Source organism: Geotrypetes seraphini, chromosome 15 (genome assembly GCF_902459505.1).
Source record: "Geotrypetes seraphini chromosome 15, aGeoSer1.1, whole genome shotgun sequence".
NCBI classification, from domain to species: domain Eukaryota; kingdom Metazoa; phylum Chordata; class Amphibia; order Gymnophiona; family Dermophiidae; genus Geotrypetes; species Geotrypetes seraphini.
In genome coordinates, this window is record NC_047098.1 from 51,062,997 (window position 1) to 51,085,229 (window position 22,233).

The 22,233-nt window shown below is 44.3% G+C and overlaps 1 protein-coding gene across 4 annotated transcripts in view; it reads right to left on the bottom strand.

The window, feature by feature from the left end:
* HEATR6 (HEAT repeat containing 6) overlaps positions 1-22,233 on the bottom strand; it is a 124,859-nt gene that overhangs the window by 86,295 nt on the left and 16,331 nt on the right. For all 4 annotated transcript variants that reach the window (XM_033922468.1, XM_033922466.1, XM_033922464.1 and 1 more), the window contains 4 exons: positions 20,275-20,382; positions 14,184-14,324; positions 11,173-11,288; positions 8,641-8,755 (listed from right to left, as the gene is read on the bottom strand). In XM_033922468.1, coding sequence (XP_033778359.1) covers positions 8,641-8,755; positions 11,173-11,288; positions 14,184-14,249 — 297 coding nt within the window. In that variant the 5' untranslated portion in view covers positions 14,250-14,324; positions 20,275-20,382. The remainder of the gene's footprint in view (positions 1-8,640; positions 8,756-11,172; positions 11,289-14,183; positions 14,325-20,274; positions 20,383-22,233) is intronic.

A 22,233-nucleotide genomic window follows, 5' to 3' on the forward strand; every position in this document is an offset into this window, starting at 1 on the left:
TTCTATTGGTTTTTAAAGTATATTTGAGTATTATCCTAGTCTTTGTAATTTTTGATGGAGTAAAAAACTGATCCATTTATACCTGTTCTACACCACTCAAGATTGTGTAGTCTTCAATTATATCTCCCCTCAGCTGTCTGTTTTCTAAGTGGAAAAGCCTTAACCTCTAATTTTAACTCATACAAGAGACGTTCACGACCCCCCCCCCCCCTTTATCTTTATTTTTCTGCTAATTTTTTTTTCTTTCTTTTTTTGGAAATAAGGTGATCAGAATTGAACACAATACTCAAGGTGATACTGCACAGCGGAATGATGGATTATAACATTCTTAGTCTTGTTAACCATCCCTTTTCTAATAATTCTTAACATCTCAGTTGCTTTATCGGCCGCCATTGCTGCACACTGGACAGAAAGTTTCAACGTATTGTCTACAATGACACACAGATCTTTTTCTTGGGTGCTGACCCCCAAGGTAGACTAGCATCTACTATAATTTGAGTTATTCTTCCCAATGTGCATCACTTTGAATTTATATACATTAAATTTAAATTGGATGCCTAGTCTTCCAATTTCTTAGAGTCTGCCTGCATTTTTTCACAGTCTGCATGTATTTTAACAACTTTGAACATTTAGGCCCGGATTCTGTATAGGATGCAAGAGATGGGCGTCCTATACAGAATCGGGCCTATACCCGCCCAAAATAAACCCGATTCTGTAACAGACATCCATGTTACAGATGCCGGTTACAAAACCAGGTTACTGTAGACGCAGCCGCTATACTTATCGTGGCAAGGGATCTCCCTGCTGCAATAAGTATAGCAGCTGTGCCTGCCAGTCCCCCCCTCAAAACGATCATGGGAGAAGGGAGCCCAACCCACTCCCACCCCGAAGATCGCCAGCAGAAGAGTGCTCAATTCCTCCTGCTGGATCCCCCCTCCCCCAACAAAACCCCCCACCCCTCTCTGAAGATTGCCAGCAGGAGGGTGCTCAACCTCCCCTCTCCGGACTCCCCCAACGAGGCTGAGGCTCTGGCTCTAACTACTGTGCCAGCCACTCCCCATTTATAGATTTGTACCTAAGCATTCTTAGGCACTAGTAGGCATTGAATCCTTAGGCACACTGCCATTTAGGCCAGGGTTTTCTTGGCCTAAATGAGCGAGCCTAGGGTAGGCACCCGTCTCAATCCACGCTCAAACTCTGCCCCAAATCCACCCACCATGCCTACTCGCCAGTAGGTGCCTCTCTGTAGACATCTACCCTGAAGTGGTAGGCATCTGCCAACAAATTCATTTTTTTAATTGTTTTATAATTGCTTTTATTGGTATCAGTGCTGATTAAGCCAATTAAAAAAAAAAAAAAGTGCCTAGATCTGCTAGATATGCTGATCTAGGCACCTAACTGTTGGAATCTTTTATAGAATCAGGGCCAAAATGCAGATGATATGCCTATTTTATAAAAGCTCCCAGAAGATAAGCTTTGAAGCAGGTAAAAATAGTTATTACGAGAGTCATACAACCTCACCAAAGCTCCATGCCCAAAAATGTCTATTTTCATTATGTCTAAAAGTCCATGCCATGTATCAGTAGCATATATTTTTATGCTATATATTTTTATGCACATATACACCTTGAAAACAATATTTGTACTTGCAGCAAAACTTTTTTGAATGACAAATTACAATCACTATAATGCAATGCAGAAAAAAGGAATTCTATCATTAAATTTAGATTAAATAGTAATTCCTTTTCACTCACCAGACCAGTCAAAAACTTATGGGTTACACTTCTCAGCCAGCAGATTTAGAAACTTACAAGCTGTAAGCTTTGCCTTATAAAAAGGCCCCAAGCAGCTCCCAAGCTTATGGTGACAAGATATCCTATAGAGCACAGCTCTAAAGTAGTGAGAGCTCCTAGGCCCTGTTGGAAAACTGGTCATCCTTGTAACTCAGCAAAAGCAGTTGGAAAAATCCCAGTTTTGCCAGAGCTGACTGTGCAAGGAATGCGTGTCTAGGCAAACCATGACAACTTGGAAAGTTTACTCTTTCAGCTCTTTTGCTCCTTTATTCCCCCTTCCTCCCTCTCATCCTATCTGTTTAAAAAATTAAGTACAAGGGGTTTAATCAAGGAGATCCCTAATCCTATGTTCTTTTTGCTTAGTGCCCCGACCCATAGCGTTATTTCAACAGCAGTAAGGAGCTTCTACTGCTACTAGACTGCAGCTTTTCCCCCTCAGTGGTCAGGGCCTTCCAGGCGCCTTCCAGGCGATGAAATTGCTCCGGCCTCCAGTGTGTCCTTCGTTTCCAGCCTGGGATCTCAGTCTGGTTCTCTCTGTGCTTGTTCTTCGTCCTTTTTTGCCTCTTGGCTCCTGCACGTCCAAGGACCTTATTCTTAAGGCTATATTCTTGGTGGCTAATCTAATCTAATCTAAATCTTGGGTTTATATACCGCATCATCTCCACAGGTGGAGCTCGACACGGTTTACATGGATAGGAAGCAACAGAACTCCAGTGGGTTTATAAAAGTAAGTAAGAGAGAGGTTAGGTGTGATATTAATAGGGAGGGGACGGGTTACGTTTTGGAGAAGAGCCAAGTCTTCAGAAGCTTACGGAATGGTAGAAGGGGGCTCAAGTTACGGAGAGGGGAAGGGAGACTGTTCCAGAGCTGAGCGATTCTGAAGTGGAGGGAGGACCCGAGTTTACCGATGAGGGAGATACCCTTTGAGGAGGGGAAGGATAGTTTTAATTTTTGCGTGGATCTGGTGGAGAATGGATTTGAGGAATTCCAGGATAGAGGAATAAGAGGTGGAAGGATGCCGTGGAGCATCTTGAAGGTTAGGCAGGCACATTTAAAATGGACCCTGGAGATGACAGGAAGCCAGTGTAGCTTGGACAGAAGTGGAGAGGCATGGTCAAATTTGCTTTTTGAGAAGATGAGTTTGGCCGCGGTGTTCTGGATTAGTTGGAGTCTGTGGAGGCTTTTCTTTGTTAAGCTAAGGTAGATGGAATTGCAATAGTCCAATCTGGAGAGGATGATGGACTGTACGAGTACGGCAAAGTGTTTTTGGTGGAAGCAGGACCTCACTTTCCTCAGCATGTGAAGGCTGTGAAAGCATGTTTTTATCAGGGAGTTGAGGTGGTCGTTGAAGGATAGCGAGGAATCTATGGTGATGCCCAGAACTTTGCTAGAGAACTCTAGTTGTAGAGAGGTGCCTGTGGGCAGTGGGATGGAGGTGGGTAAATGATCAAGTTTGGGGCCAAGCCAAAGTAGTTTGGTTTTGGATTCATTTAGTTTCATTACTATTACTTCCGCGAGATGAATTTCCAAACTGCAAGCCTTTTTGTGTTTTTCCAGAGAATAATTATATTGTTAGACTTTCTATTCTCAGGTTTAAGGAGGTTTAGCCAATTTTTCTAGTAGTATTTTGATCAGGTTTATTGGCTATATAATTTAGGGTTTTCTTTGTTGCTGTATCAGTCTAAGTAGGCCAGGTTGAAAGACTGGGAAAGTCATTGGCCTCTGAAAAACCAGAGACCCCCGGGAGGAAGCAGGACCCCCAGCCACCTATAAGCCTTGTACATGATCAAAACAAAATCAGGGGCAAACCCCCTCGGGGGCAAGGAAACATGAGAAGCAGTTAAAATTTGTTGCAGTCTCTAAGACAGGAGGGAGGTCTCCTTAGGCCACAGGCAAACGGCAGAACTTCCCCCCAAAACCAAGAAAACGTCCACTAAAAAAAATCTCCCCCGAGGACAGTAGCGGCAAAGAGGCCTAAACAAAACCAGCCGCTAAAACAAAACTGCAGACAGCAGCTGCTGTAGCAGTTTGGGAGTCCCCAGCACTATCAGTGGTAAGGGAAACCTTATTTCCCTGACCATCAGCATCTGGGAAAATCCCTATCTGGGCAGTGGGGAAGCCTGGGCTTCCCCACTGCCTGCAGCCGAAGAGCAGTGCTTGTGCAAAGGGGAATCCTGCTCGTAGCACTAGAAGCAAGCAAGGATTCCCCTTAGGAGTGGCCGGACCATTGTACACACACTGGCCGCGTTCACCACTTGTTGGGCACACAATGAGCACTTTTTCCATTTAAAAGTGCTCATTGCAAATCGCTAGAAAGAGAAAGGAAAATCCACCGGTTAACAATTAGTCATTTAAAGCTTATTGCACACTTCTTTTCAGACTGGCATTGCCTCAGGAATGCTTTTTTTTTATACTACAACTTTAACTAAAGTGAGGAGATCCTACTGGCTCTCAAAGCTATATGCCTTGCCTGAACAAGGGCAAGGCTTACAGCTGAGGCACCTTTATACCAAAAAATAATTTCAGGGAGGTGGGGAAAATGGAGGGAGGGACTCAACCAGTTGAGTGTGGCACCCCCCCCCCCCAAGGTCGGATGGACCCCCTAGCTCAATCCGGCACTCACAACAGGAACAAAAAGGCCACTAAACAAATTTAACAGGCCCTATACTAAACCAGGGAAAAACTGCACCTGCTGGAGACTGAAAATAGACTACCGTATTTTCGCGGATATAACGCGCGCGTTATACGTGATTTTACGTACCGCGCATACCCCTCGCGCGGTATACAAAAGTTTTTAAACATAGTTCCCACCCCGCCCGACGCCCGATTCACCCCCCCAGCAGGACCGCTCGCACCCCCACCCCGAACGACCGCTCGCACGCGCTCCCACCCGCACCCGCATCCACGATCGGAGCAAGAGGGAGCCCAAGCCCTCTTGCCCGGCCGACTCCCCGACGTCCGATACATCCCCCCCCCCGGCAGGACCACTCGCACCCTCACCCCGAAGGACCGCCGACTCCCCAACAATATCGGGCCAGGAGGGAGCCCAAACCCTCCTGGCCACGGCGATCCCCTAACCCCACCCCGCACTACATTACGGGCAGGAGGGATCCCAGGCCCTCCTGCCCTCGACGCAAACCCCCCTCCCTCCAACGACCGCCTCCCCCCAAGAACCTCCGCCCGTCCCCCAGCCGACCCGCGACCCCCCTGGCCGACCCCCACGACACCCCCACCCGCCTTCCCCGTACCTTTGTGTAGTTGGGCCAGAAGGGAGCCCAAACCCTCCTGGCCACGGCGACCCCCTAACCCCACCCCGCACTACATTACGGGCAGGAGGGATCCCAGGCCCTCCTGCCCTCGACGCAAACCCCCCTCCCCCCCAGCCGACCCGCGACCCCCCTGGCCGACCCCCACGACCCCCCCACCCCCCTTCCCCGTACCTTTGGAAGTTGGCCGGACAGACGGGAGCCAAACCCGCCTGTCCGGCAGGCAGCCAACGAAGGAATGAGGCCGGATTGGCCCATCCGTCCTAAAGCTCCGCCTACTGGTGGGGCCTAAGGCGCGTGGGCCAATCAGAATAGGCCCTGGAGCCTTAGGTCCCACCTGGGGGCGCGGCCTGAGACACATGGTCGGGTTGGGCCCATGTGCCTCAGGCCGCGCCCCCAGGTGGGACCTAAGGCTCCAGGGCCTATTCTGATTGGCCCACGCGCCTTAGGCCCCACCAGTAGGCGGAGCTTTAGGACGGATGGGCCAATCCGGCCTCATTCCTTCGTTGGCTGCCTGCCGGACAGGCGGGTTTGGATCCCGTCTGCCCGGCCAACTTCCAAAGGTACGGGGAAGGGGGGTGGGGGGGTCGTGGGGGTCGGCCAGGGGGGGCGCGGGTCGGCTGGGGGGGGGGGGGGCTTGCGTCGAGGGCAGGAGGGCCTGGGATCCCTCCTGCCCGTAATGTAGTGCGGGGTGGGGTTAGGGTGTCGCCGTGGCCAGGAGGGTTTGGGCTCCCTTCTGGCCCAACTACACAAAGGTAGGGGAAGGCGGGTGGGGGTGTCGTGGGGGTCGGCCAGGGGGGTCGCGGGTCGGCTGGGGGACGGGCGGAGGTTCTTGGGGGGGGGGCGGTCGTTGGGGGGAGGGGGTTTGCGTCGAGGGCAGGAGGGCCTGGGATCCCTCCTGCCCGTAATGTAGTGCGGGGTGGGGTTAGGGGATCGCCGTGGCCAGGAGGGTTTGGGCTCCCTCCTGGCCCGATATTGTTGGGGAGTCGGCGGTCCTTCGGGGTGAGGGTGCGAGTGGTCCTGCCGGGGGGGGGGGTGTATCGGACGTCGGGGGGGGGCATCAGGCTTTCAGGATGGGGACAGACCTTCAAGGGGGGACAGGACTTCAAGGGAGGACAGTGCACGGAAGTCAGGGGGGGTGAACGGAGAGTCGGGACAGCGCACGGAAAGTCAGGGCGGGCGAAAGGAGAGTCGGGCAGCATGCGCGTTATATGCCTGAGCGCGGTATAGAAAAGTTTTTGTACATATCATCGCGATTTCTGCGCGCTATACCCCTGTGCGCGTTTTACAATGGTGCGCGTTATATCCGCGAAAATACGGTAATGGATGGGATTGCATAGCCCACTTATATCTCAGCCAAAAAGTCAATGTCTTAGTCTCCACCTGCTGGCAGAGGACGTAAACTAATCCGTTTCTGTGCCAGTCTGAAGGGATGCTAAAGAAATGGTATTTCCAGCTCTCTATCAGATATGCTTTATATGAATCTTCCTGTGCTGTGCTTTTGCCTTGACTAATGCAATGTTGCATACAGCAACCTCATCTCCACCCTTCTTTAAAAAAAGAATGCAATCTATTAGAGTTTGACTCTTGTTTGTCAATTAGACTACATTATACCACTCCCAATCCATCACCACAGGCTCCCAGTCCAGTTTAGAATCAAACAAAATCTTTAACTCTGACTTAGAAGGTACTTTCTTAATGAAACTCCTTTGTACTTGGCATCATGGATAAGTCCCTAAACTGCTGCAAGAACCCTTAAATTGTGAGCCTGTCGGGACTGATAGGGAAAATATCTAAGAGTACCTGATTACTATTCAATGCACTGTAAACTAGAAAGTTGCGCGGGGACAGAAATCCCACCCATACCCGCCCGTCCCTACCAGGATCCTCTCCATCCCCACCCATCCCTGCAAGGAATTATCTCCATCCCCGCCCGTCCCCATAAAAAGTAGCAATTACTTCTGACAGGATCATCAATTCCACTTTCTTTTGTGTTTGCCCTGCTGTTTTCCTTGTGGAATCTCTTTGGTGGAACCCTTTTTTTGTTTGCTGTTCAGGTAATTAACTTAAACCACCCTCTTTTACTAAGGCTGACATGTCCATTATATTATATGGACGAACCCTGCTTCCAAAGCCTTCCAGCCCCGTGGGAGTCCAGTGGGCCAGAGGGGGATTCCCGCGATCCCTGTTCCCGTGCAGACCTCTATTGTAAACCACTTTGGGTGAATCTCTTCATGAAAAAATTCCTTGCCCTCTGTTCCATAGTCTTTCTATTCGTTCTGTTTTCTGTGCAAAACAAGAATCCAAAAAGTAAAGTGCCTTCTTCTGTATCTCGCGTGTTCTCTGGAAATCCCTTCAATGCCTCTGTGATGAGCCAACCTATTGATATTTAGATCTACATTAAAAAAAAAAAAAAAACACACTTTCTTTTCCTTGGTTTTTCCAGGCTCTGCTAGCTAATAGAGCAGATTGGAATACATGCCTGGCAGCAATCTTTTCCTTCCCTTTCTACCTTTGCACCCCCCCCTCTCCTTTTCTTTTCCATTCTGGTTTTATTAATGAATTTTGTAAAATGCTTTGATTATTCCTATTGAAAAGTAGTATCTCCAGGTTCATTAAATGTAAGTAATCCTTAAATAAAACCACTAGAAATACCTTCTCTTACAGGCCTGACATAAAAATGGATTCTAGCAGTTTCCGGCCAATGTATATAAAGGTCTGCCTAACCTTGCAGGCTGTAATACTCCTTCTCGGCATTCCTCCACTATGGCTGGCCAGGTTTGGAGGCTTTCGTCAGCCACTGCCGACAGGTCATTGGAGTGTTCCCTCAACTCTCCTCCCCCCCCCTCAATAGGTTTATTCTTCCTGCATATAAGTGCCTATGTTACATTATAAAATGTTTGGGGGTTGTTTGTTTTTTTAACATTTATGTAGATCCTCAGTTATGAAATTATCCCCTTAAAGCTAGCTAATTAAAGCAATTATACTAACAGCCTCTTTTACAAAATCGCGCTAGCAGCTGCCACACGGCAACAGCCCCGAAGCCCTTTAATTCTCTATGGGTTTCGGGATTGCTAGAGTGGCTTTGTAAAAGAGGCCGTAAGACTTGTTCCCTTATTCTATGTCTAGAAAAGATAGTTTAGCAAATGGAGCCCAAAATCTGTTCAAACTCTAGAATCTTAGATGCCAATCCATTTCAGTTTAACTTTGTTGCCAATAGGCTTTAACAGTTCTGCTTTGCTCAGCAAGTTAGTCTATCAGAAAATAATTTGGATTTTTTTTTTAACATATTCTCTTTTCCAAAGTCAAGTTCATGGTAAGCTCTAAAGGTCAGAAGTACTTTGGGATTTTCAATAGAGGCTTCCTGGGTTCTTAGCATGCTGCTTTAACAATTAGACTACTCTCCATTTCCAATAGCCCACATATCATTAAGCAATAACCTGTAAACTTGTGCTGACCAACAACAGCATCAAGACAAAGAACAAACTGATTTTATCCCTATCACATAAATCACTTTTTGATTTGGCCCTACAAAATATGCAGAATTCCACAGAGAAAGGTGTAAACAGGCTCCTACTTACTGTGCAAAAGGTAATGTCATCCACTCCTGAGTTTGGTGGAGATTGTAAGACACCAAGGAAAATTTTAAAGCATGTGTTTCTATAAGGTTCATCCAAATATGGCTGCCCAGGTACACTAAGAGAAATATAGATAGATAAGATATACACACAAATTTATATTAAAAAAAAAAAAAAACACCCAACCACACACAACTTATAACTTATGCTTAACTTATAAGTATGAGAAAATGAATGCTGACTTGCTGGGGCATAAGATATTCAAATTGGTTTGGGGTCCATTGACATCTTTTGTAGATTTGTTATAGTTGCCCTTTATCTTTATTTTCCATTGAATTGCATCCACACATCCAGGAGGGGTGGGAGTGGGAGGGGGTATATCTTTTGTTTTGGTATTATTCCTGATGTTAATGATGGATGGGGGAGGGAATTTTTATCTTTTGTATAGATTCTGATTGTTTATAAGTGCTTATTTGATTATTATTATTTGTATGTAAATTGTATTGCACTTTTTGTTGGCATTAAAAACTAAATAAAGTTAATAAATAAATAAATAAAACCAATGAAAATCACATATTGCATACTGAAAGAAAAATAAACTGCCCCAATTAAACAACTTCTGGCTCAAGCTCCGATTCTCTCATTAGTTGTAATACACTGGGGAACAGTGGTAAATAGAGAGCATTCTCACTTTCTCTCTAGGGCACTGTAAAATTATTCATGCTATGTTAAAGGTGATTTATATTCCGCTTTATTCTAGAGAGCTGCACAGGAACGGAGATGACGGGGGATCCCGCAGGGTTCGATGCAACTCGAGCTGTGAGGCTCGACTTCTTTTCCTACCTGCCCTGATGTTTTCTATTTCCTGCCTGCCCTGCAGCACGTAGCTGACCGGAAGTCTTCCCCAATGTCAGTGCTGACATCAGAGGGAGGGCTTTGCGTCAAGTTACGTGCTAGCATGTAGGTCTACGAGCCCTGCACGCTGCATGTGACTGACGCAAAGCCTTCCATCCGACATCAGCGCTGACCACGGGGGAAGACTTCCGGTTGGCTACGTGCTGCAGGGCAGGCAGGAAATAGAAGACATCGGGTCAGGTAGGAAAAGAAGACGAGCCTCGCGGCTCGAGCTACCTCAGAGAAAATTGCTGAAAGGAAATTTGCTGGAAGATGAGGGCTAGACACGAACATGGGAGGAAAATGTGGGACAGAAGGAGGTCTAACATGGGAGGCAAATGCAAGAAACAAAAAGGGGGGAGGGTGTGCGTTTTTGGACACAAGACATGAACTTGGGAGAGAGGAAGGGAGGGAAAGAGATGCTGAAGTGGGAGAAGGAGTGCATTTTTGGACACAAAGCATGAACTTGGGAGAGGAAGGGAGGGAAAGAGATGCTGAGGTATGGGGGTGAATGCATTTTTGGACACAGAAGGCATGAGAGAACTTGGGAGAGAGAGAAAGATGGTTGTGTACACAGGGAATGGAAGAAAGGAGAATTTTTGGTCTTAGGGAGGGAGGGAGGGAAGTACAGATGAGAGGGAAAAGAAAGATGAGGAAGAAAAATTGTGGTGGAAAGAGAACAGTGGGACAGATTGAAATGGATGCAAGAGGGAGGAATGTTGGACATAGTGGTGAAGGGAATGGAGGGAGAGATGTGGCATGGTGCTGGAGAGGGTTGATAGGAGAAATGTTGGGCATGGGGCTGGTGGGCAGGGGCGAAAGATGAGAAACGGATAAATGCTGGACCATGGTAGGAGGAACCAATGGACAGTAACAGAAGAATTTACAGAAGAAGATGGGAAAGCGGAAAAAAGAAACTGGGACCAACTTTATGGAAAAATAAGTCTCCAGACAAAGGTAAAAAACTGAATTTATTGACTAAAATATGTTAGCTTTGGGAAATGTATATAGCAGATATCTTTGTATTGTGTTCAAAAGAAAAGGAAATGCATTTCTGGTTTTATTTCTACAGTGTTGAAATACTTGCTGACCCTTGCTGTGACTGGTGGGGATCCCCAAGCATCGCCAGCAGAGGACCTCCTCTAAAGATGACAGAACTCCCCTCCACCAAGCGCGCAGTCGCTGGCAGCATCCATGAGCCATTGAAGTGCCAGCATCTGTGACTCAAGGATGCTACTGCTGCCTGCCAAACTTGGCAAAAGGGACCGCCAGCCAACTGCAAAGGAAGTCCTCAGCTGAGAGCTTGGGGGTTCTCATCAGCTGAGTATTTATATTTTATATTTACATTAGAGGCTCTGGTAGAAACCTATTTACAAAGTATGTATTCTTCCCAATTAATATTTCCAAATTAATAAAGTGTCTTTGCTTATTTGTAAATGGGTCTCTACCAGAGCCTTTAATTCAGTATCATAATTAAATGAAATTACTATTTCTGAAGTTTATAGGGACGGGCGGGGACAGAGGGGATTCCTCACAGGGATTTCTCGTGGAAACGGGTGGGATTTCTATCCCCGCGCAACTCTCTACTTTATTCATTGTAGATTCAAAGTGGATTACTTGGAAAAATGTACTTTGTTCTACCTGAGACATAAGTTTGCCATACTGTGTACAGCTGCCCTCCACAGGTCAGGGTCAGGCTGAGTTGGAGCACTGAACTGCACCAAAATTCCAGTCTTCCCCAGCAGATCTGGGAGATACTAGAAAGAAGAGTATTAGCAATTAATACCAGTTGAATAATTTTTTTTTTTTTTAAATTTATCAATTTTACATTTAACAAAATCAAACATTTTGTACAGAAAGATTATATGAATACAACGCCTTTTATTTATTTATTTTTCTAAATTCTTTATTCATTTTTTCATCTTACAAGTACACAATATTACATCATTTAAAACTTTTAGACATCACTTGAATTTCTTTCTATTGTCATCGTAAATACATAAATTTAAAGACTAAAAGAAAATTCATTTGCAAATAAATTCACTCTATTCACACATTCTCAAGTCCTCAAATGATCCAAGATTCTATGAGTGATTCAAAAAATACACTTTAAACAAAATAAGCAAAAAGGTATCTGTTGACTGATTCAAAGGAGCTTATAATCCTACTTTAACTCGGCATTGCTGTTCCTTCCTTTTCCAGGCGTTTCAGTGTCAGGAAAGTTGTGAGTTGAGCCGGTTCAAAAAACACATTTATTATCTTGATACCTTATTACACATTTACATGGGAAACAAGAAGAAAATACCACCTAGCTGAGCAACAACAGGTTTCAATAGAAGAAACTGACGTCTACGATTTTGAGTTTCTTTACTAACATCTGGGAAAACTTGGATTTTCAAACCTAGGAACTCCTTAAATTTATTTTTAAAAAACATTTTTAATATCGATTCTTTATCTGACAATAATGCCACAGACAATAGAAGAGTTGCTGGTTTAGCCAATTCCTTGTCAGATATTTCCAACATTGTGTTCAAATTTAATTTGATTCCTGCTTAAGTTGATTCTGGTTCTCCGCTTGCTGATCCGGTATTTTACCCGGCAAATATGCCCAAGTAAATGGAGGTATTGAGTCCTCTGGTATGTTCAAAATTTCCATAAAGTACATCTTTATCATTTCCCTTGGACTTATTGTGGAAATTCTTGTAAAATTCAGCAAGCACAGGTTGTTGGCTCGATAACTATTTTCCATTGTTTCCAATTTCCTTCTGATAATCTGATTTTCTTTAATTATTGTCAATTGAACTTGTTTAACCTGTTATTTCTTTCTCTATATCTCCTATTTTTAGTTTAACATTGGAAATTTCTTGTTTATTTTCTTCTATTACTTGTTTCTGAGTATTTAGATTCTTTTCTCCATCCTTTATCTGTTTAGATAGTGAGTCTCCTAGCTTGGAAACCAAGTCCCATATTGAATTGAGGGTCACTTCAGCCGGCTTCAAATAATGAGGAAAATTCATGCAACTTTGTCTTGGCTCACCTTGACCACTTTCAATCTGCTGGTCCTGGTTTTTCTCTCTCATCATTAGTCTCTCTGTTGGTGCAGTCTTTAGACTCATTGAGTCCATTGAGACCTCCGTCTGCTGGCTCCCAGATGACACAGCCTCTCGGTCAGGGAGTGCTGTTCCTTCCAACGTACTCTCTTCGCTTGGTGAGCTAGCACTCAGTGGTGGGGAAGGTGGCTGCCTCAAGTCGGGGCTCAAGGTGGTTTCCAGCCCAAGGAGTTCTGGGTCGGCGTCACTGTGTCGATGGCTCCAACACGCCACTCCCTGACATCTGTCTCCCTTTCCAGTCGCTGCAAAAAACGCTCGACTGAAACAAGAGGGGGATTCACGGAGCACCGCGAGGCTGCAGCAGTGCTCCTACCCCGTCTCTTCGGCATCGCAAAAAATCAAGGTAAGAATCTGTCCAAACACTTGATGACTCACACCGTCTGTTTGGTCAACAGGAACCAAACGCCATCTTGGATCGCTCTCCTCGTGTATCCAGTTGAATAATTTCTATCAACTGCATTCTGATTAATGATATCCAAATAAATATAAAATATTTTGAGAACATATAAGCTAGTTAACATTGTTCTGTCTTGCCTATGACTGCCAGCATCTTTCTTGTTGAGAATATATTGCTATCTTTATACTTTTCAGCACAACTGCAAATTCACTTATTCTAGTAGCACTTAAATTACAGTTCCTACTTCCTACAAGACCACTCTTGCTGAGAGGTTCTTGTTACCAGAATGCATTGCTTATATGATCTACATTTGAAGCATGATAAGGTTAACAAGAACCTTATTTGTTAAGAGTACCAGTGGGATGGGGCTGCTCTCAAGTTATAACATTGTTTTGGAGTGTTTCTCTAGAGCTGTGTATCGAAAACTAGTGTGCCCCAGAGGATTCCAGGTGTGCCCTGAGATGCCGGTGAGGAGAGGTGCCGGCTGACTGCTTATAAGACATGCCTCTCATGGCAAGAAGCATGTCCTATAGTCAGTCAACCAGTGCCTGTGGCTCTACTCCTCACCGGCGCCTCTGCTCCTTCTCCAGCACACCCACACCACAGCGGTAATAGGAGGCTCAGGGCTGCAGCTTGAAGACATCTGCACATATCCAGGTGCCCTCCAGCCGCAGCTCCGAGATTAGTGTGCCAGCAGCTTAAAAAGTTTGCGACACACTGCTCTAGAGAAACCGACACTTATAGAACCAACTCAAGTGTGATGTAAATGTATTTTTAATGCCAAGTATATCACTGCATTTGCCACGTGGGTGTAGCTATATTGCATACTTCCCCCATGAGAAACTTTTATAAAACTAGAGAATGCATTGTTTGTGCATAGTTAATAGTGGCTGGATGTCAGTATGTCCTGAATAATTATAGCAAACAACTGAGGCGTAAAATTTCACCATCAAAAAATGGAAAAATCTTACACAGTATATACACTGTCTGAAGACACATTAAATAAAAAGCAGATTACTACAAGTATAAGCCTCTCACTTTTTCTATGAGGCCACATGTACTATACAAATTAGAACCTAGATAAAAAGGACCTGCAAGACATTAACATCAGCAAAAAGGATAAACAATAGGGGGGGAAAACTCACTTTCTGACATTTAGGTCCATTATTGTACACAAGAGCAGCCAAAGCTTGAAGAATCTCAATGTGCATCCAAGGACTGCACTGTTTAAGGGCAGAAATGGAGTATGCAAGAAGAAAATCCAAGTTCTTTTCATCAACTATTACCTGCCACAAAAAAACATGCAGGATTAACACATGATCTGAATAAAAAGGAAACACAACAAAACCATACAAGAAGCATGCACTTTCTCCTCCAAGTGATAACATTTTGGCACAGCACCCTCATGATGCATTAATTGTCAAGGGAATCCTTGAAATAAAGGAGCACAAATGCAACTAATGTAAAATAATAATATTCTGGAACCAGAAGTTGTAAAAGGACAATTGTGATGCACAGTGTGGATAAATATCAAAAATATCACACAGCAGCTGCCCAAGATCAGCTGAAGAAGGAAAAATTATGTTCTTACCTGTTAATTTTCTTTCCTTTAGACGCAGCAGATGAATCCAGAGACCAATGGGATAGCACACATCTACCAGCAGGCGGAGACAAAGAAACTGATTAACAGGTGGTCCTATTGGCTGGCACTCCTCCTGTACCTTCAGTATAGCTCCTTGCCCAAGCATCCGTAACCATCAATAGGCATAGCATGTAAAAAACGTCTTTCCCATAACAAATTTCAAAAGGCAATAATACAGAACACAACCATCAAGAATAACAAACTTTGAAAGTTGCAAAAGAAACAACCAACAGACAATATCCAGAAAGGGTGGGGCTCTGGATTCATCTACTGCGTCTAAAGGAAAGAAAATTAACAGGTAAGAACATAATTTTTCCTTCCTTAGCAACAGCAGCAGATGAATCCAGAGACCAATGGGATGTAGCAAAGCAATCCTCAATCTGGGTGGGAAGCAAACACCGCCTCCGCAACAACCGAAACACTAAACGCATCCACCGCATGCGCCCCCACATCTAACCAGTAATGCTGAGATAAAGCACTCTCGGAAGACCAAGTAGCCGCGAGAAAACTCCTCCAAGGAAAAAACCTCTGGACCGAGTCCAAGAAGTAGCTATTCGCTCTGGCGGAATGGTCATAAAGTTCTTTCGCCAACCGCTTCCCTGCCATCAAGCAAGTGTAAATGTCCTCCTGGACCCATCGAGCGATGGAGGCTTTGGACGCCACCATAAGTTTGAGGCGTCCCTTGAAGAATACAAAAAGGTGATCTAAACAACTAAAAGTCGTTAGAAACCTAAGTCGTTAGAAACCTAGCTCGCAGAGAACGCTACGCACTTTAAAAAAAAATGCAGTGAATAAAAGCACGTCTCCCCATTTCTCCTCCCAAGAAGGAAGGAAGGAAAAGTGAGAGTGTCGTAAAAGAAAGGATGACACCTCCTTAGAAAGAAATTGTGGTACCGTCCGAATTGACACCCCAGATTTTGTAAATCAGAAATAGGAATCCCTGACAAGGCCTGCAATTCAGAAAACTGCTGAGCTGAAGCCATGGCCACAAGAAACCCCGTGTTCAACGGCACAGCTCTTTAGAGTCTCAAAAGACAAGGATGAAATGAAGCCTTCAGTAAACTGCGAAGAAGTACCCTAAGACTGTACTCCGGACAGGGCTTTCTAAGAGATGTACGAATATACTGTACTCTGTTTAAGAACTGAACTACATGAAGCTGAGAAGTATGCGAAGAGCAATAAACCTAGCCCTTGTAACAAGCTAAGAATGGCACTTGAAGCTGAAGGGAATTAAACGCTAAGCCCTTGGCGATACACTTGTGCCAAAAAAGAACTCTGGAAGGGTGCAAATGTTAAGTACCCAAGAAAGGAAAAACCTCCAAAAGGAAGCAGAAGCCACAAGTTAAGACGTCTGTTATCGCCTGGATAAGAGAAGAAACAATCTGCTTCGCATAACCCTTACACGTCAGCCATGACTTTTAAAAGCTAGGACGTAATACCAAAGTAGTACGAATATCCATGTTGATCGGACCCTAGGTGAGCAAATCCGGAGATACCAGGAAACTCAACAATCCGGCTGTCGAAAGACTCATCAGATCTGCATAGCAAGGATGGCGCAACCAATCCAGAGATTCTACAAATACTGTGCCCTGAAAGCGAGCTTGAGATGGCAAATCCAAGCCATCAACAGCCAGGGGAAAACACTCAAAAAAAGAGAAACCAGAGGCGAGAAAGCCACGCTGCTACCCCCTCTGACTCCCACTCCCTGTGCCTGCCGAAGAAGCTAGGAAGCTTAGAATTTCTAGACGAGGTCAGGAGTTCTAGTTCCAGGAGATCTCACTTCCATAAAAAGAGCTGGAACGCCTAAGCCAAAATTCTCAATATCCAGGATGTAGAAGATTTCACTATTACTAACATTTACACTTTCTAGAGCGTACACAGCACTGTACACTGTAACATACAATAAATGGGCCATGCTCAGATTTCACAGAGAGAAAGTCTATTCAAACTCTTTTCCTGACCCATAAAATGATCTGCCAACAGAAGAGGAAGATGAGGGTCCACCCATTGAAGTAGAACCACAACTTTACCCGCCAATTGAGTACATCACCTACTGCCCAGGCTGTAGCGAAATACCCCCATCATAATACTGACTGAAAAGACCTTCAGTGTCATTCCAGAAGAATGGTCTGAAGCTCCAGAAAGGTAGCCTGACCATGCTCCAGAGTAGAAGAATGAGTAAGTCACCTCTTAAAACCAGACTCCTGGAGCTGATGATGGAGGGCATCGAACTCTCCAACTCGACAGCCCGGAATGTTTGGTGACCATGAGCTAGTCCAGCAAAGACAGAGGCATGCCTTTGAAAAGAGAAATCTCACTGAGCCACCAAATCATACAAAGCGATGCTTGAGGAGCCTATCAAATAATTGGAGCCCTGAGATACCGGGAACCACCGGAACAAAAGCGACTGCTGTAGCGTTAATGGGAAAGCAAGCTGAAGTTCCCAGTGGAGTCAGCAACATGGATCCTAGAGCCTGTACAGAATCCCATACTCTTGGTCATGGTGACCAAAGAAGAATACAAACCTGAGACTGGGACCCATTGCCCTAGTCTCTGGGAAAAAACACATTTCTCTCCTATATGAATAAAAACATCTCCCTGATAAACCTATAAATAGTACAGGAGAAAAGAGCACTGTGCAAATTCAAAGATTTACGTCCATAGAACTGAGGAAAAGAAACCACCCTTTTCGTGTCAGTCAAATTGCCCGACTGGAAGATGACTAAATCAAGTAGTCAGTCAAGAAGAAAGTAGGTGAATCGCCTGGTAGTGCCAAAATGGTACCACTGCCCACATTTTCTAAAATGTTTGTGAAGCCCTGGGTAGGTGAAATGGCATGTGCCAAAACCGAAAGCGCTGCTCCAAGAGAGGCAAGCAAACCTAGTGCCGGTTCGGAGTCCTTAGTGAAAATGTAAATATTCTCCCAGTTTTCCTGCAGAAATGTGTAACCCTGAGAAACTAATTCAGCAGAATGGGATCCAGCCTGCCCAATGCCCCCGTCTTGGGCACCATGCAGTAAGTGGAACAACGGACCTTAGTTCCTGAAGAACTACAAGAACTGCCCTGATTACCAGTAACACTTAAAAGGGAAACACAAAACAGAGACTCCAAGAACAAACCGGAAACCTGAAGAGGATGCAAAGTTGCAAGCATCCTGAAAAATGTTCAGTCCCCTGACTTGACATTACAGCGTCTTCCCCCTCATAAGAAAGCCTGAAGAGTCATTTGAAGAAGTCAAGATCCCCTCAGAATGAAGTGCAGAAAGTCAGAGAACAGCAGGATGAGAACTGTAGATCTGTAAGAAGAAATAAATTCTCCTAGGAAAAATCAAGTTTCGCAATGTAAAGAGGAATATACTGGAACCATGAAAACAGTACTAACTCCATGCAATGTGAGCGAAATACATATGTCCAAAGTCAGCTAGAAATAAACTACTGGAACGCTGCAGCTCTCCCACCATCACCGGAGACCCACGCGCGCGCCTTATTCTCACCGACACATGGCCACTGCATCAACACTCCTAGAAACATAGATTCAAGCCCCGCAAATTTACCTTGCCACGGCCTGCATAGAAAGAAAATCAGACTCGGGGAATAACTAGAAGAACGGTGCGGTGCTTCCCACAGCGCCAGAAAAAACATATCCCATCTCGTGCGCGCTGCTATAAACCTGCACCTGGCCTCGACAAACACAGACGAAAGAGAGCCTCGGAATAAACAGGACTACTACTGCTGCACTGAAACCCAACAAGGAGAACAAGTGAGAGCATGAAATCGCACCACTACTGCCGCACTGTAACCAACAAGGAAACCAAGCGCGTGCATGCAAAGGGCGGGAAAGTCCCGACTCCCTCAACAGATTTCTAGTCATAAAAAACTTAGCCTTAATAAAATATCCATTCCTTAAACGTACGTTGACCGAACCCATAGTACTAAGAATCCCAAACAGAACCTGAAGTTCAAACAGTAAAAAACACATACAAACTCACAAGCCTGTTAGGGCCGGTTGAAGCCAATAAGAGCTGGTTGTGCAGCACTAACAGGGCAGAATGTAGCAACTGTGGTCTTTTTTTTTTTTTTTTTTTAAACAGAGAAAGGAAAGAAGAAAAAAATCTAGACTCAATCAGACCCTCTAGCAATGGAGGGAGGGTGAGGCAGGGACCTGGGGGGCCCAGGTGTAACCCCTAAAGCTGGCACTGTTCAGCTGGACACCCCTGTCTCACTGAAGAGAAACCTTAACAGGAGAAAATAATTTTCCAGTCACAGCCAGAATTCAGGAGCTAATTGAATAGCGACCATCACTTGCTGGGAGATAGAGCATACTGAAGATGCAGGAGGAGTGCCAGCCAATAGGACCACCTGTTAATCAGTTTCTCTATCTCCGCCTGCTGGTAGATGTGTGCTTTCCTATTGGTCTCTGGATTCATCTGCTGCTGTTGCTAAGGAAATAGAGTTCATAGCCCTTGAGAGGAGGGCATCCAAGTTGTCACTCAGTGGTAGCATAGTAAATGCGGCAGATAAAGACTTGAACGGTCCATCCAGTCTGCCCATTAGTTATTCTCATGGTGACACCTAGTAACTGAATTTAGGATCCACAATACAGAATGACACAGGGAAAAAAATCTGTCCCCGTCACTGTCCTGTCACCGGACCACCGTCCCCTTCACCGCCCCGTCCCCATAGTGTCTACCCTTCTCTCTCGCCACCTCACCGCCCTTCAGCAGCCCAAGAATCTCCCTCCCTCTTACCTTCGCAGCGTAAAGAAACTTAAGGGAGTGAAGGCGTCCGGTCACTGACCACGCGCGCAGCCCCTTCCCTCCCTCCCTCCAGCCAAATCTATCTCCCTCCCTCCCCCTTACCTTCGCGGCACTTTAGAAAAGCAACTGATGCCGGCGAAGCCCGCCTGTGCCACCCTGCAGTCGCACGTGTGTGGGTGGAAGCTTCTCCTCTGACACAACTGGAAGTTGCGTCAGGAGGAGAAGTTACCGCCCACACACAATGCAGGGCGGCACAGACAGGCTTCAATTTATTTTCTAAAGCGTCATGAAGGTAAGGGGGAGGGAGATAGATTTGGCCAGAGGTAGGGAAGGGGCCACGTGTGATCGGTGACTGCGCGCCTTCCCTCCCTTAACTGTGGGGACAAGGCCATTCACAGCTCCACGGGGCGGTGGATGGCCTTGTCCCCATGCCCGCAGTGAGCACTTTTCCCCCCCACCGTTTTCGGCGGGTTACCCGTGGCTAGCCACGGGTAACTACCACCATGTCATTCTCTAATCCACAATAGCAGTGCTCTAGGCATGGCCCCAGCCAAGCACTACTGTTGCCATGACAGGTCTAAGTTAACTGAGAAGGGACATAAAATAGAGACAATCCCCAGTTAGTTGCAAATTAAGGTGCCAGTTCTGATAGATCTAGAAATCCAAAGTGGGAAGAGGCTGCTGGTCCCTCAAAAAAGTACATATACATTGGAGAATAAATATTTTTTTAAAGCCTGGGAAAACTACAGATTTGGAGAATCAGCAAGTAGAACTTAAGGGGGAAAAAATGAACTATTATGGCAAACCTGGAACAAAATCTATTAGCTAAAGCTCTCACCTGCAGCCTATTCAGCAAATGGTGTATAAGTTGACACACTTTGCTGACAAGATGCTCTTGCTTTAGATGGACCAGCTGACAAGCTTGAACAAGTAGCGCACACACATCCTGCAGAAAATAAATACATTGAAAAAAGGGGGGAAAAAAATAAGAGGATTTCATCAGTATCATGGTAGATAAAGATAACCATCAACTAGGTTAAAAATCAATTCTTTCAAATCAGATTTTACAATTTTCTAAATAGTTTTGTAAGAAATATGAATCTAACTCAAAAATATAATGATTGCTAATCAACTTCTAGTATATGCTAAGTATATGCTACAGACATGCTCATTAAGAGCAATTTACAAAGAAAACAGACTGTCAGCCCTTGCAGATGTGGGACATGGCCTTTATGGCAGCAAGCTGCAAAAGAGACCAATTTGGCAATATGTTAAGATCCCATACCTATGAGTAAGATAATCATGCATATAAAATGTATACAGCTCAATAAATAAATGCAAGAATCATTGTCCAAATGAAACAGCAAGCCTGAACACAAAGGATTTTTGAGTTACTCAATATTCTTCTGTCCTTTTTTTTTTTTTTTCTTATGTACTATCCATCTTCCTTGGTAATAGAAAATTCAGAAACTCTTCCAAAAGCTATTTAAATTCTCATGTTTGAGCAAAAATATGCTTCCTCATATTTAATGGGAGTTATGCATAGATCACCAGGGTAGCCAATACATAAAATATCTGTATTTTTATTTGAATTATATGGATATTTTTATTTTAATTATCAGGCTATTTAAATCACCAAGGGGTCCTTTAACTAAGGCACACTAACAGATTTCATGCATGCTAAAGAATTAGTGTGTTATAAGTGCCATGCAGCCAACAAGTGTGCCTTAGTGAAAGGACACCTAAATGACCAGATATTTATCAGTATAACTATAGGCCAAGTTAAAGGTGAGCAGAAAGAACCTTTTTAACGTAGATATTAATCCACTAAGTGGATAATGATTCATTTAGTTTAGTTTTAAACTAAATGGAAAGGGCCAGCATGATCAATGCAATACACACATTTATTTTAGTATTTCATACATACCACTCATAGCCTAAGCAGTTTACATTCAGGTACTCAAGTATTTCAGGTACTAAAGTAACATAACATAGTAACATAGTAGATGACGGCAGATAAAGACCCGAATGGTCCATCCAGTCTGCCCAATCTGATTCAATTTACATTTTTTAAATTTTTTCTTCTTAGCTATAAGTATTTCTCCCTATCTGTCCCAGTGGACTCACAATCTGACTAATGTACCTGGGACAATGAAGCGTTAAGTGATTTGCCCAGGGTCACAAGCAATGCTGGGCTTGAACCTGCAACCTCAAGGTGCTGAGGCTGCAGCCTAACCACTAGACGGACAGAGGCACTGAATGTATGCATTAATTTACACATGGCAACAGCAACAGCTGAAAATAGATCAGATTACTGTTACTTTATCATACTACCATATAAAGCAGTTGAAACAAGCAGGTATTCCTTTTTTTTTTTTTTTTTTTATAATTCTTTATTCATTTTTAAACTTTCAACAAGTGCACAATATAAGTAATACATAGATTTACTAACATCACTTGATAAATCTATCAAGATCATAACAAAGGTATATATATCTAAACCCTTCTTCCCCCCTCCCTTTCCATACAATTATTTGATTGAATCAATCTTTGTCATATTTCTTTTTTTACATTTTTATTTTTTTTTTCATTTATATAAACCCTCCCCTTTCCCTTCCAATCATAAATAATGTTAAGAAAATGGTGTTTATTCATTACAAAACAATGTCAATGGCCCCCATATTTCATTAAACCTTTTATAATTTCCATTTTGTATTGCTATTGAACGTTCCATTCTATATATGTGACATAGTGAATTCCACCAGAAATTAAAATTAAGTCTTGTGTGATCTTTCCA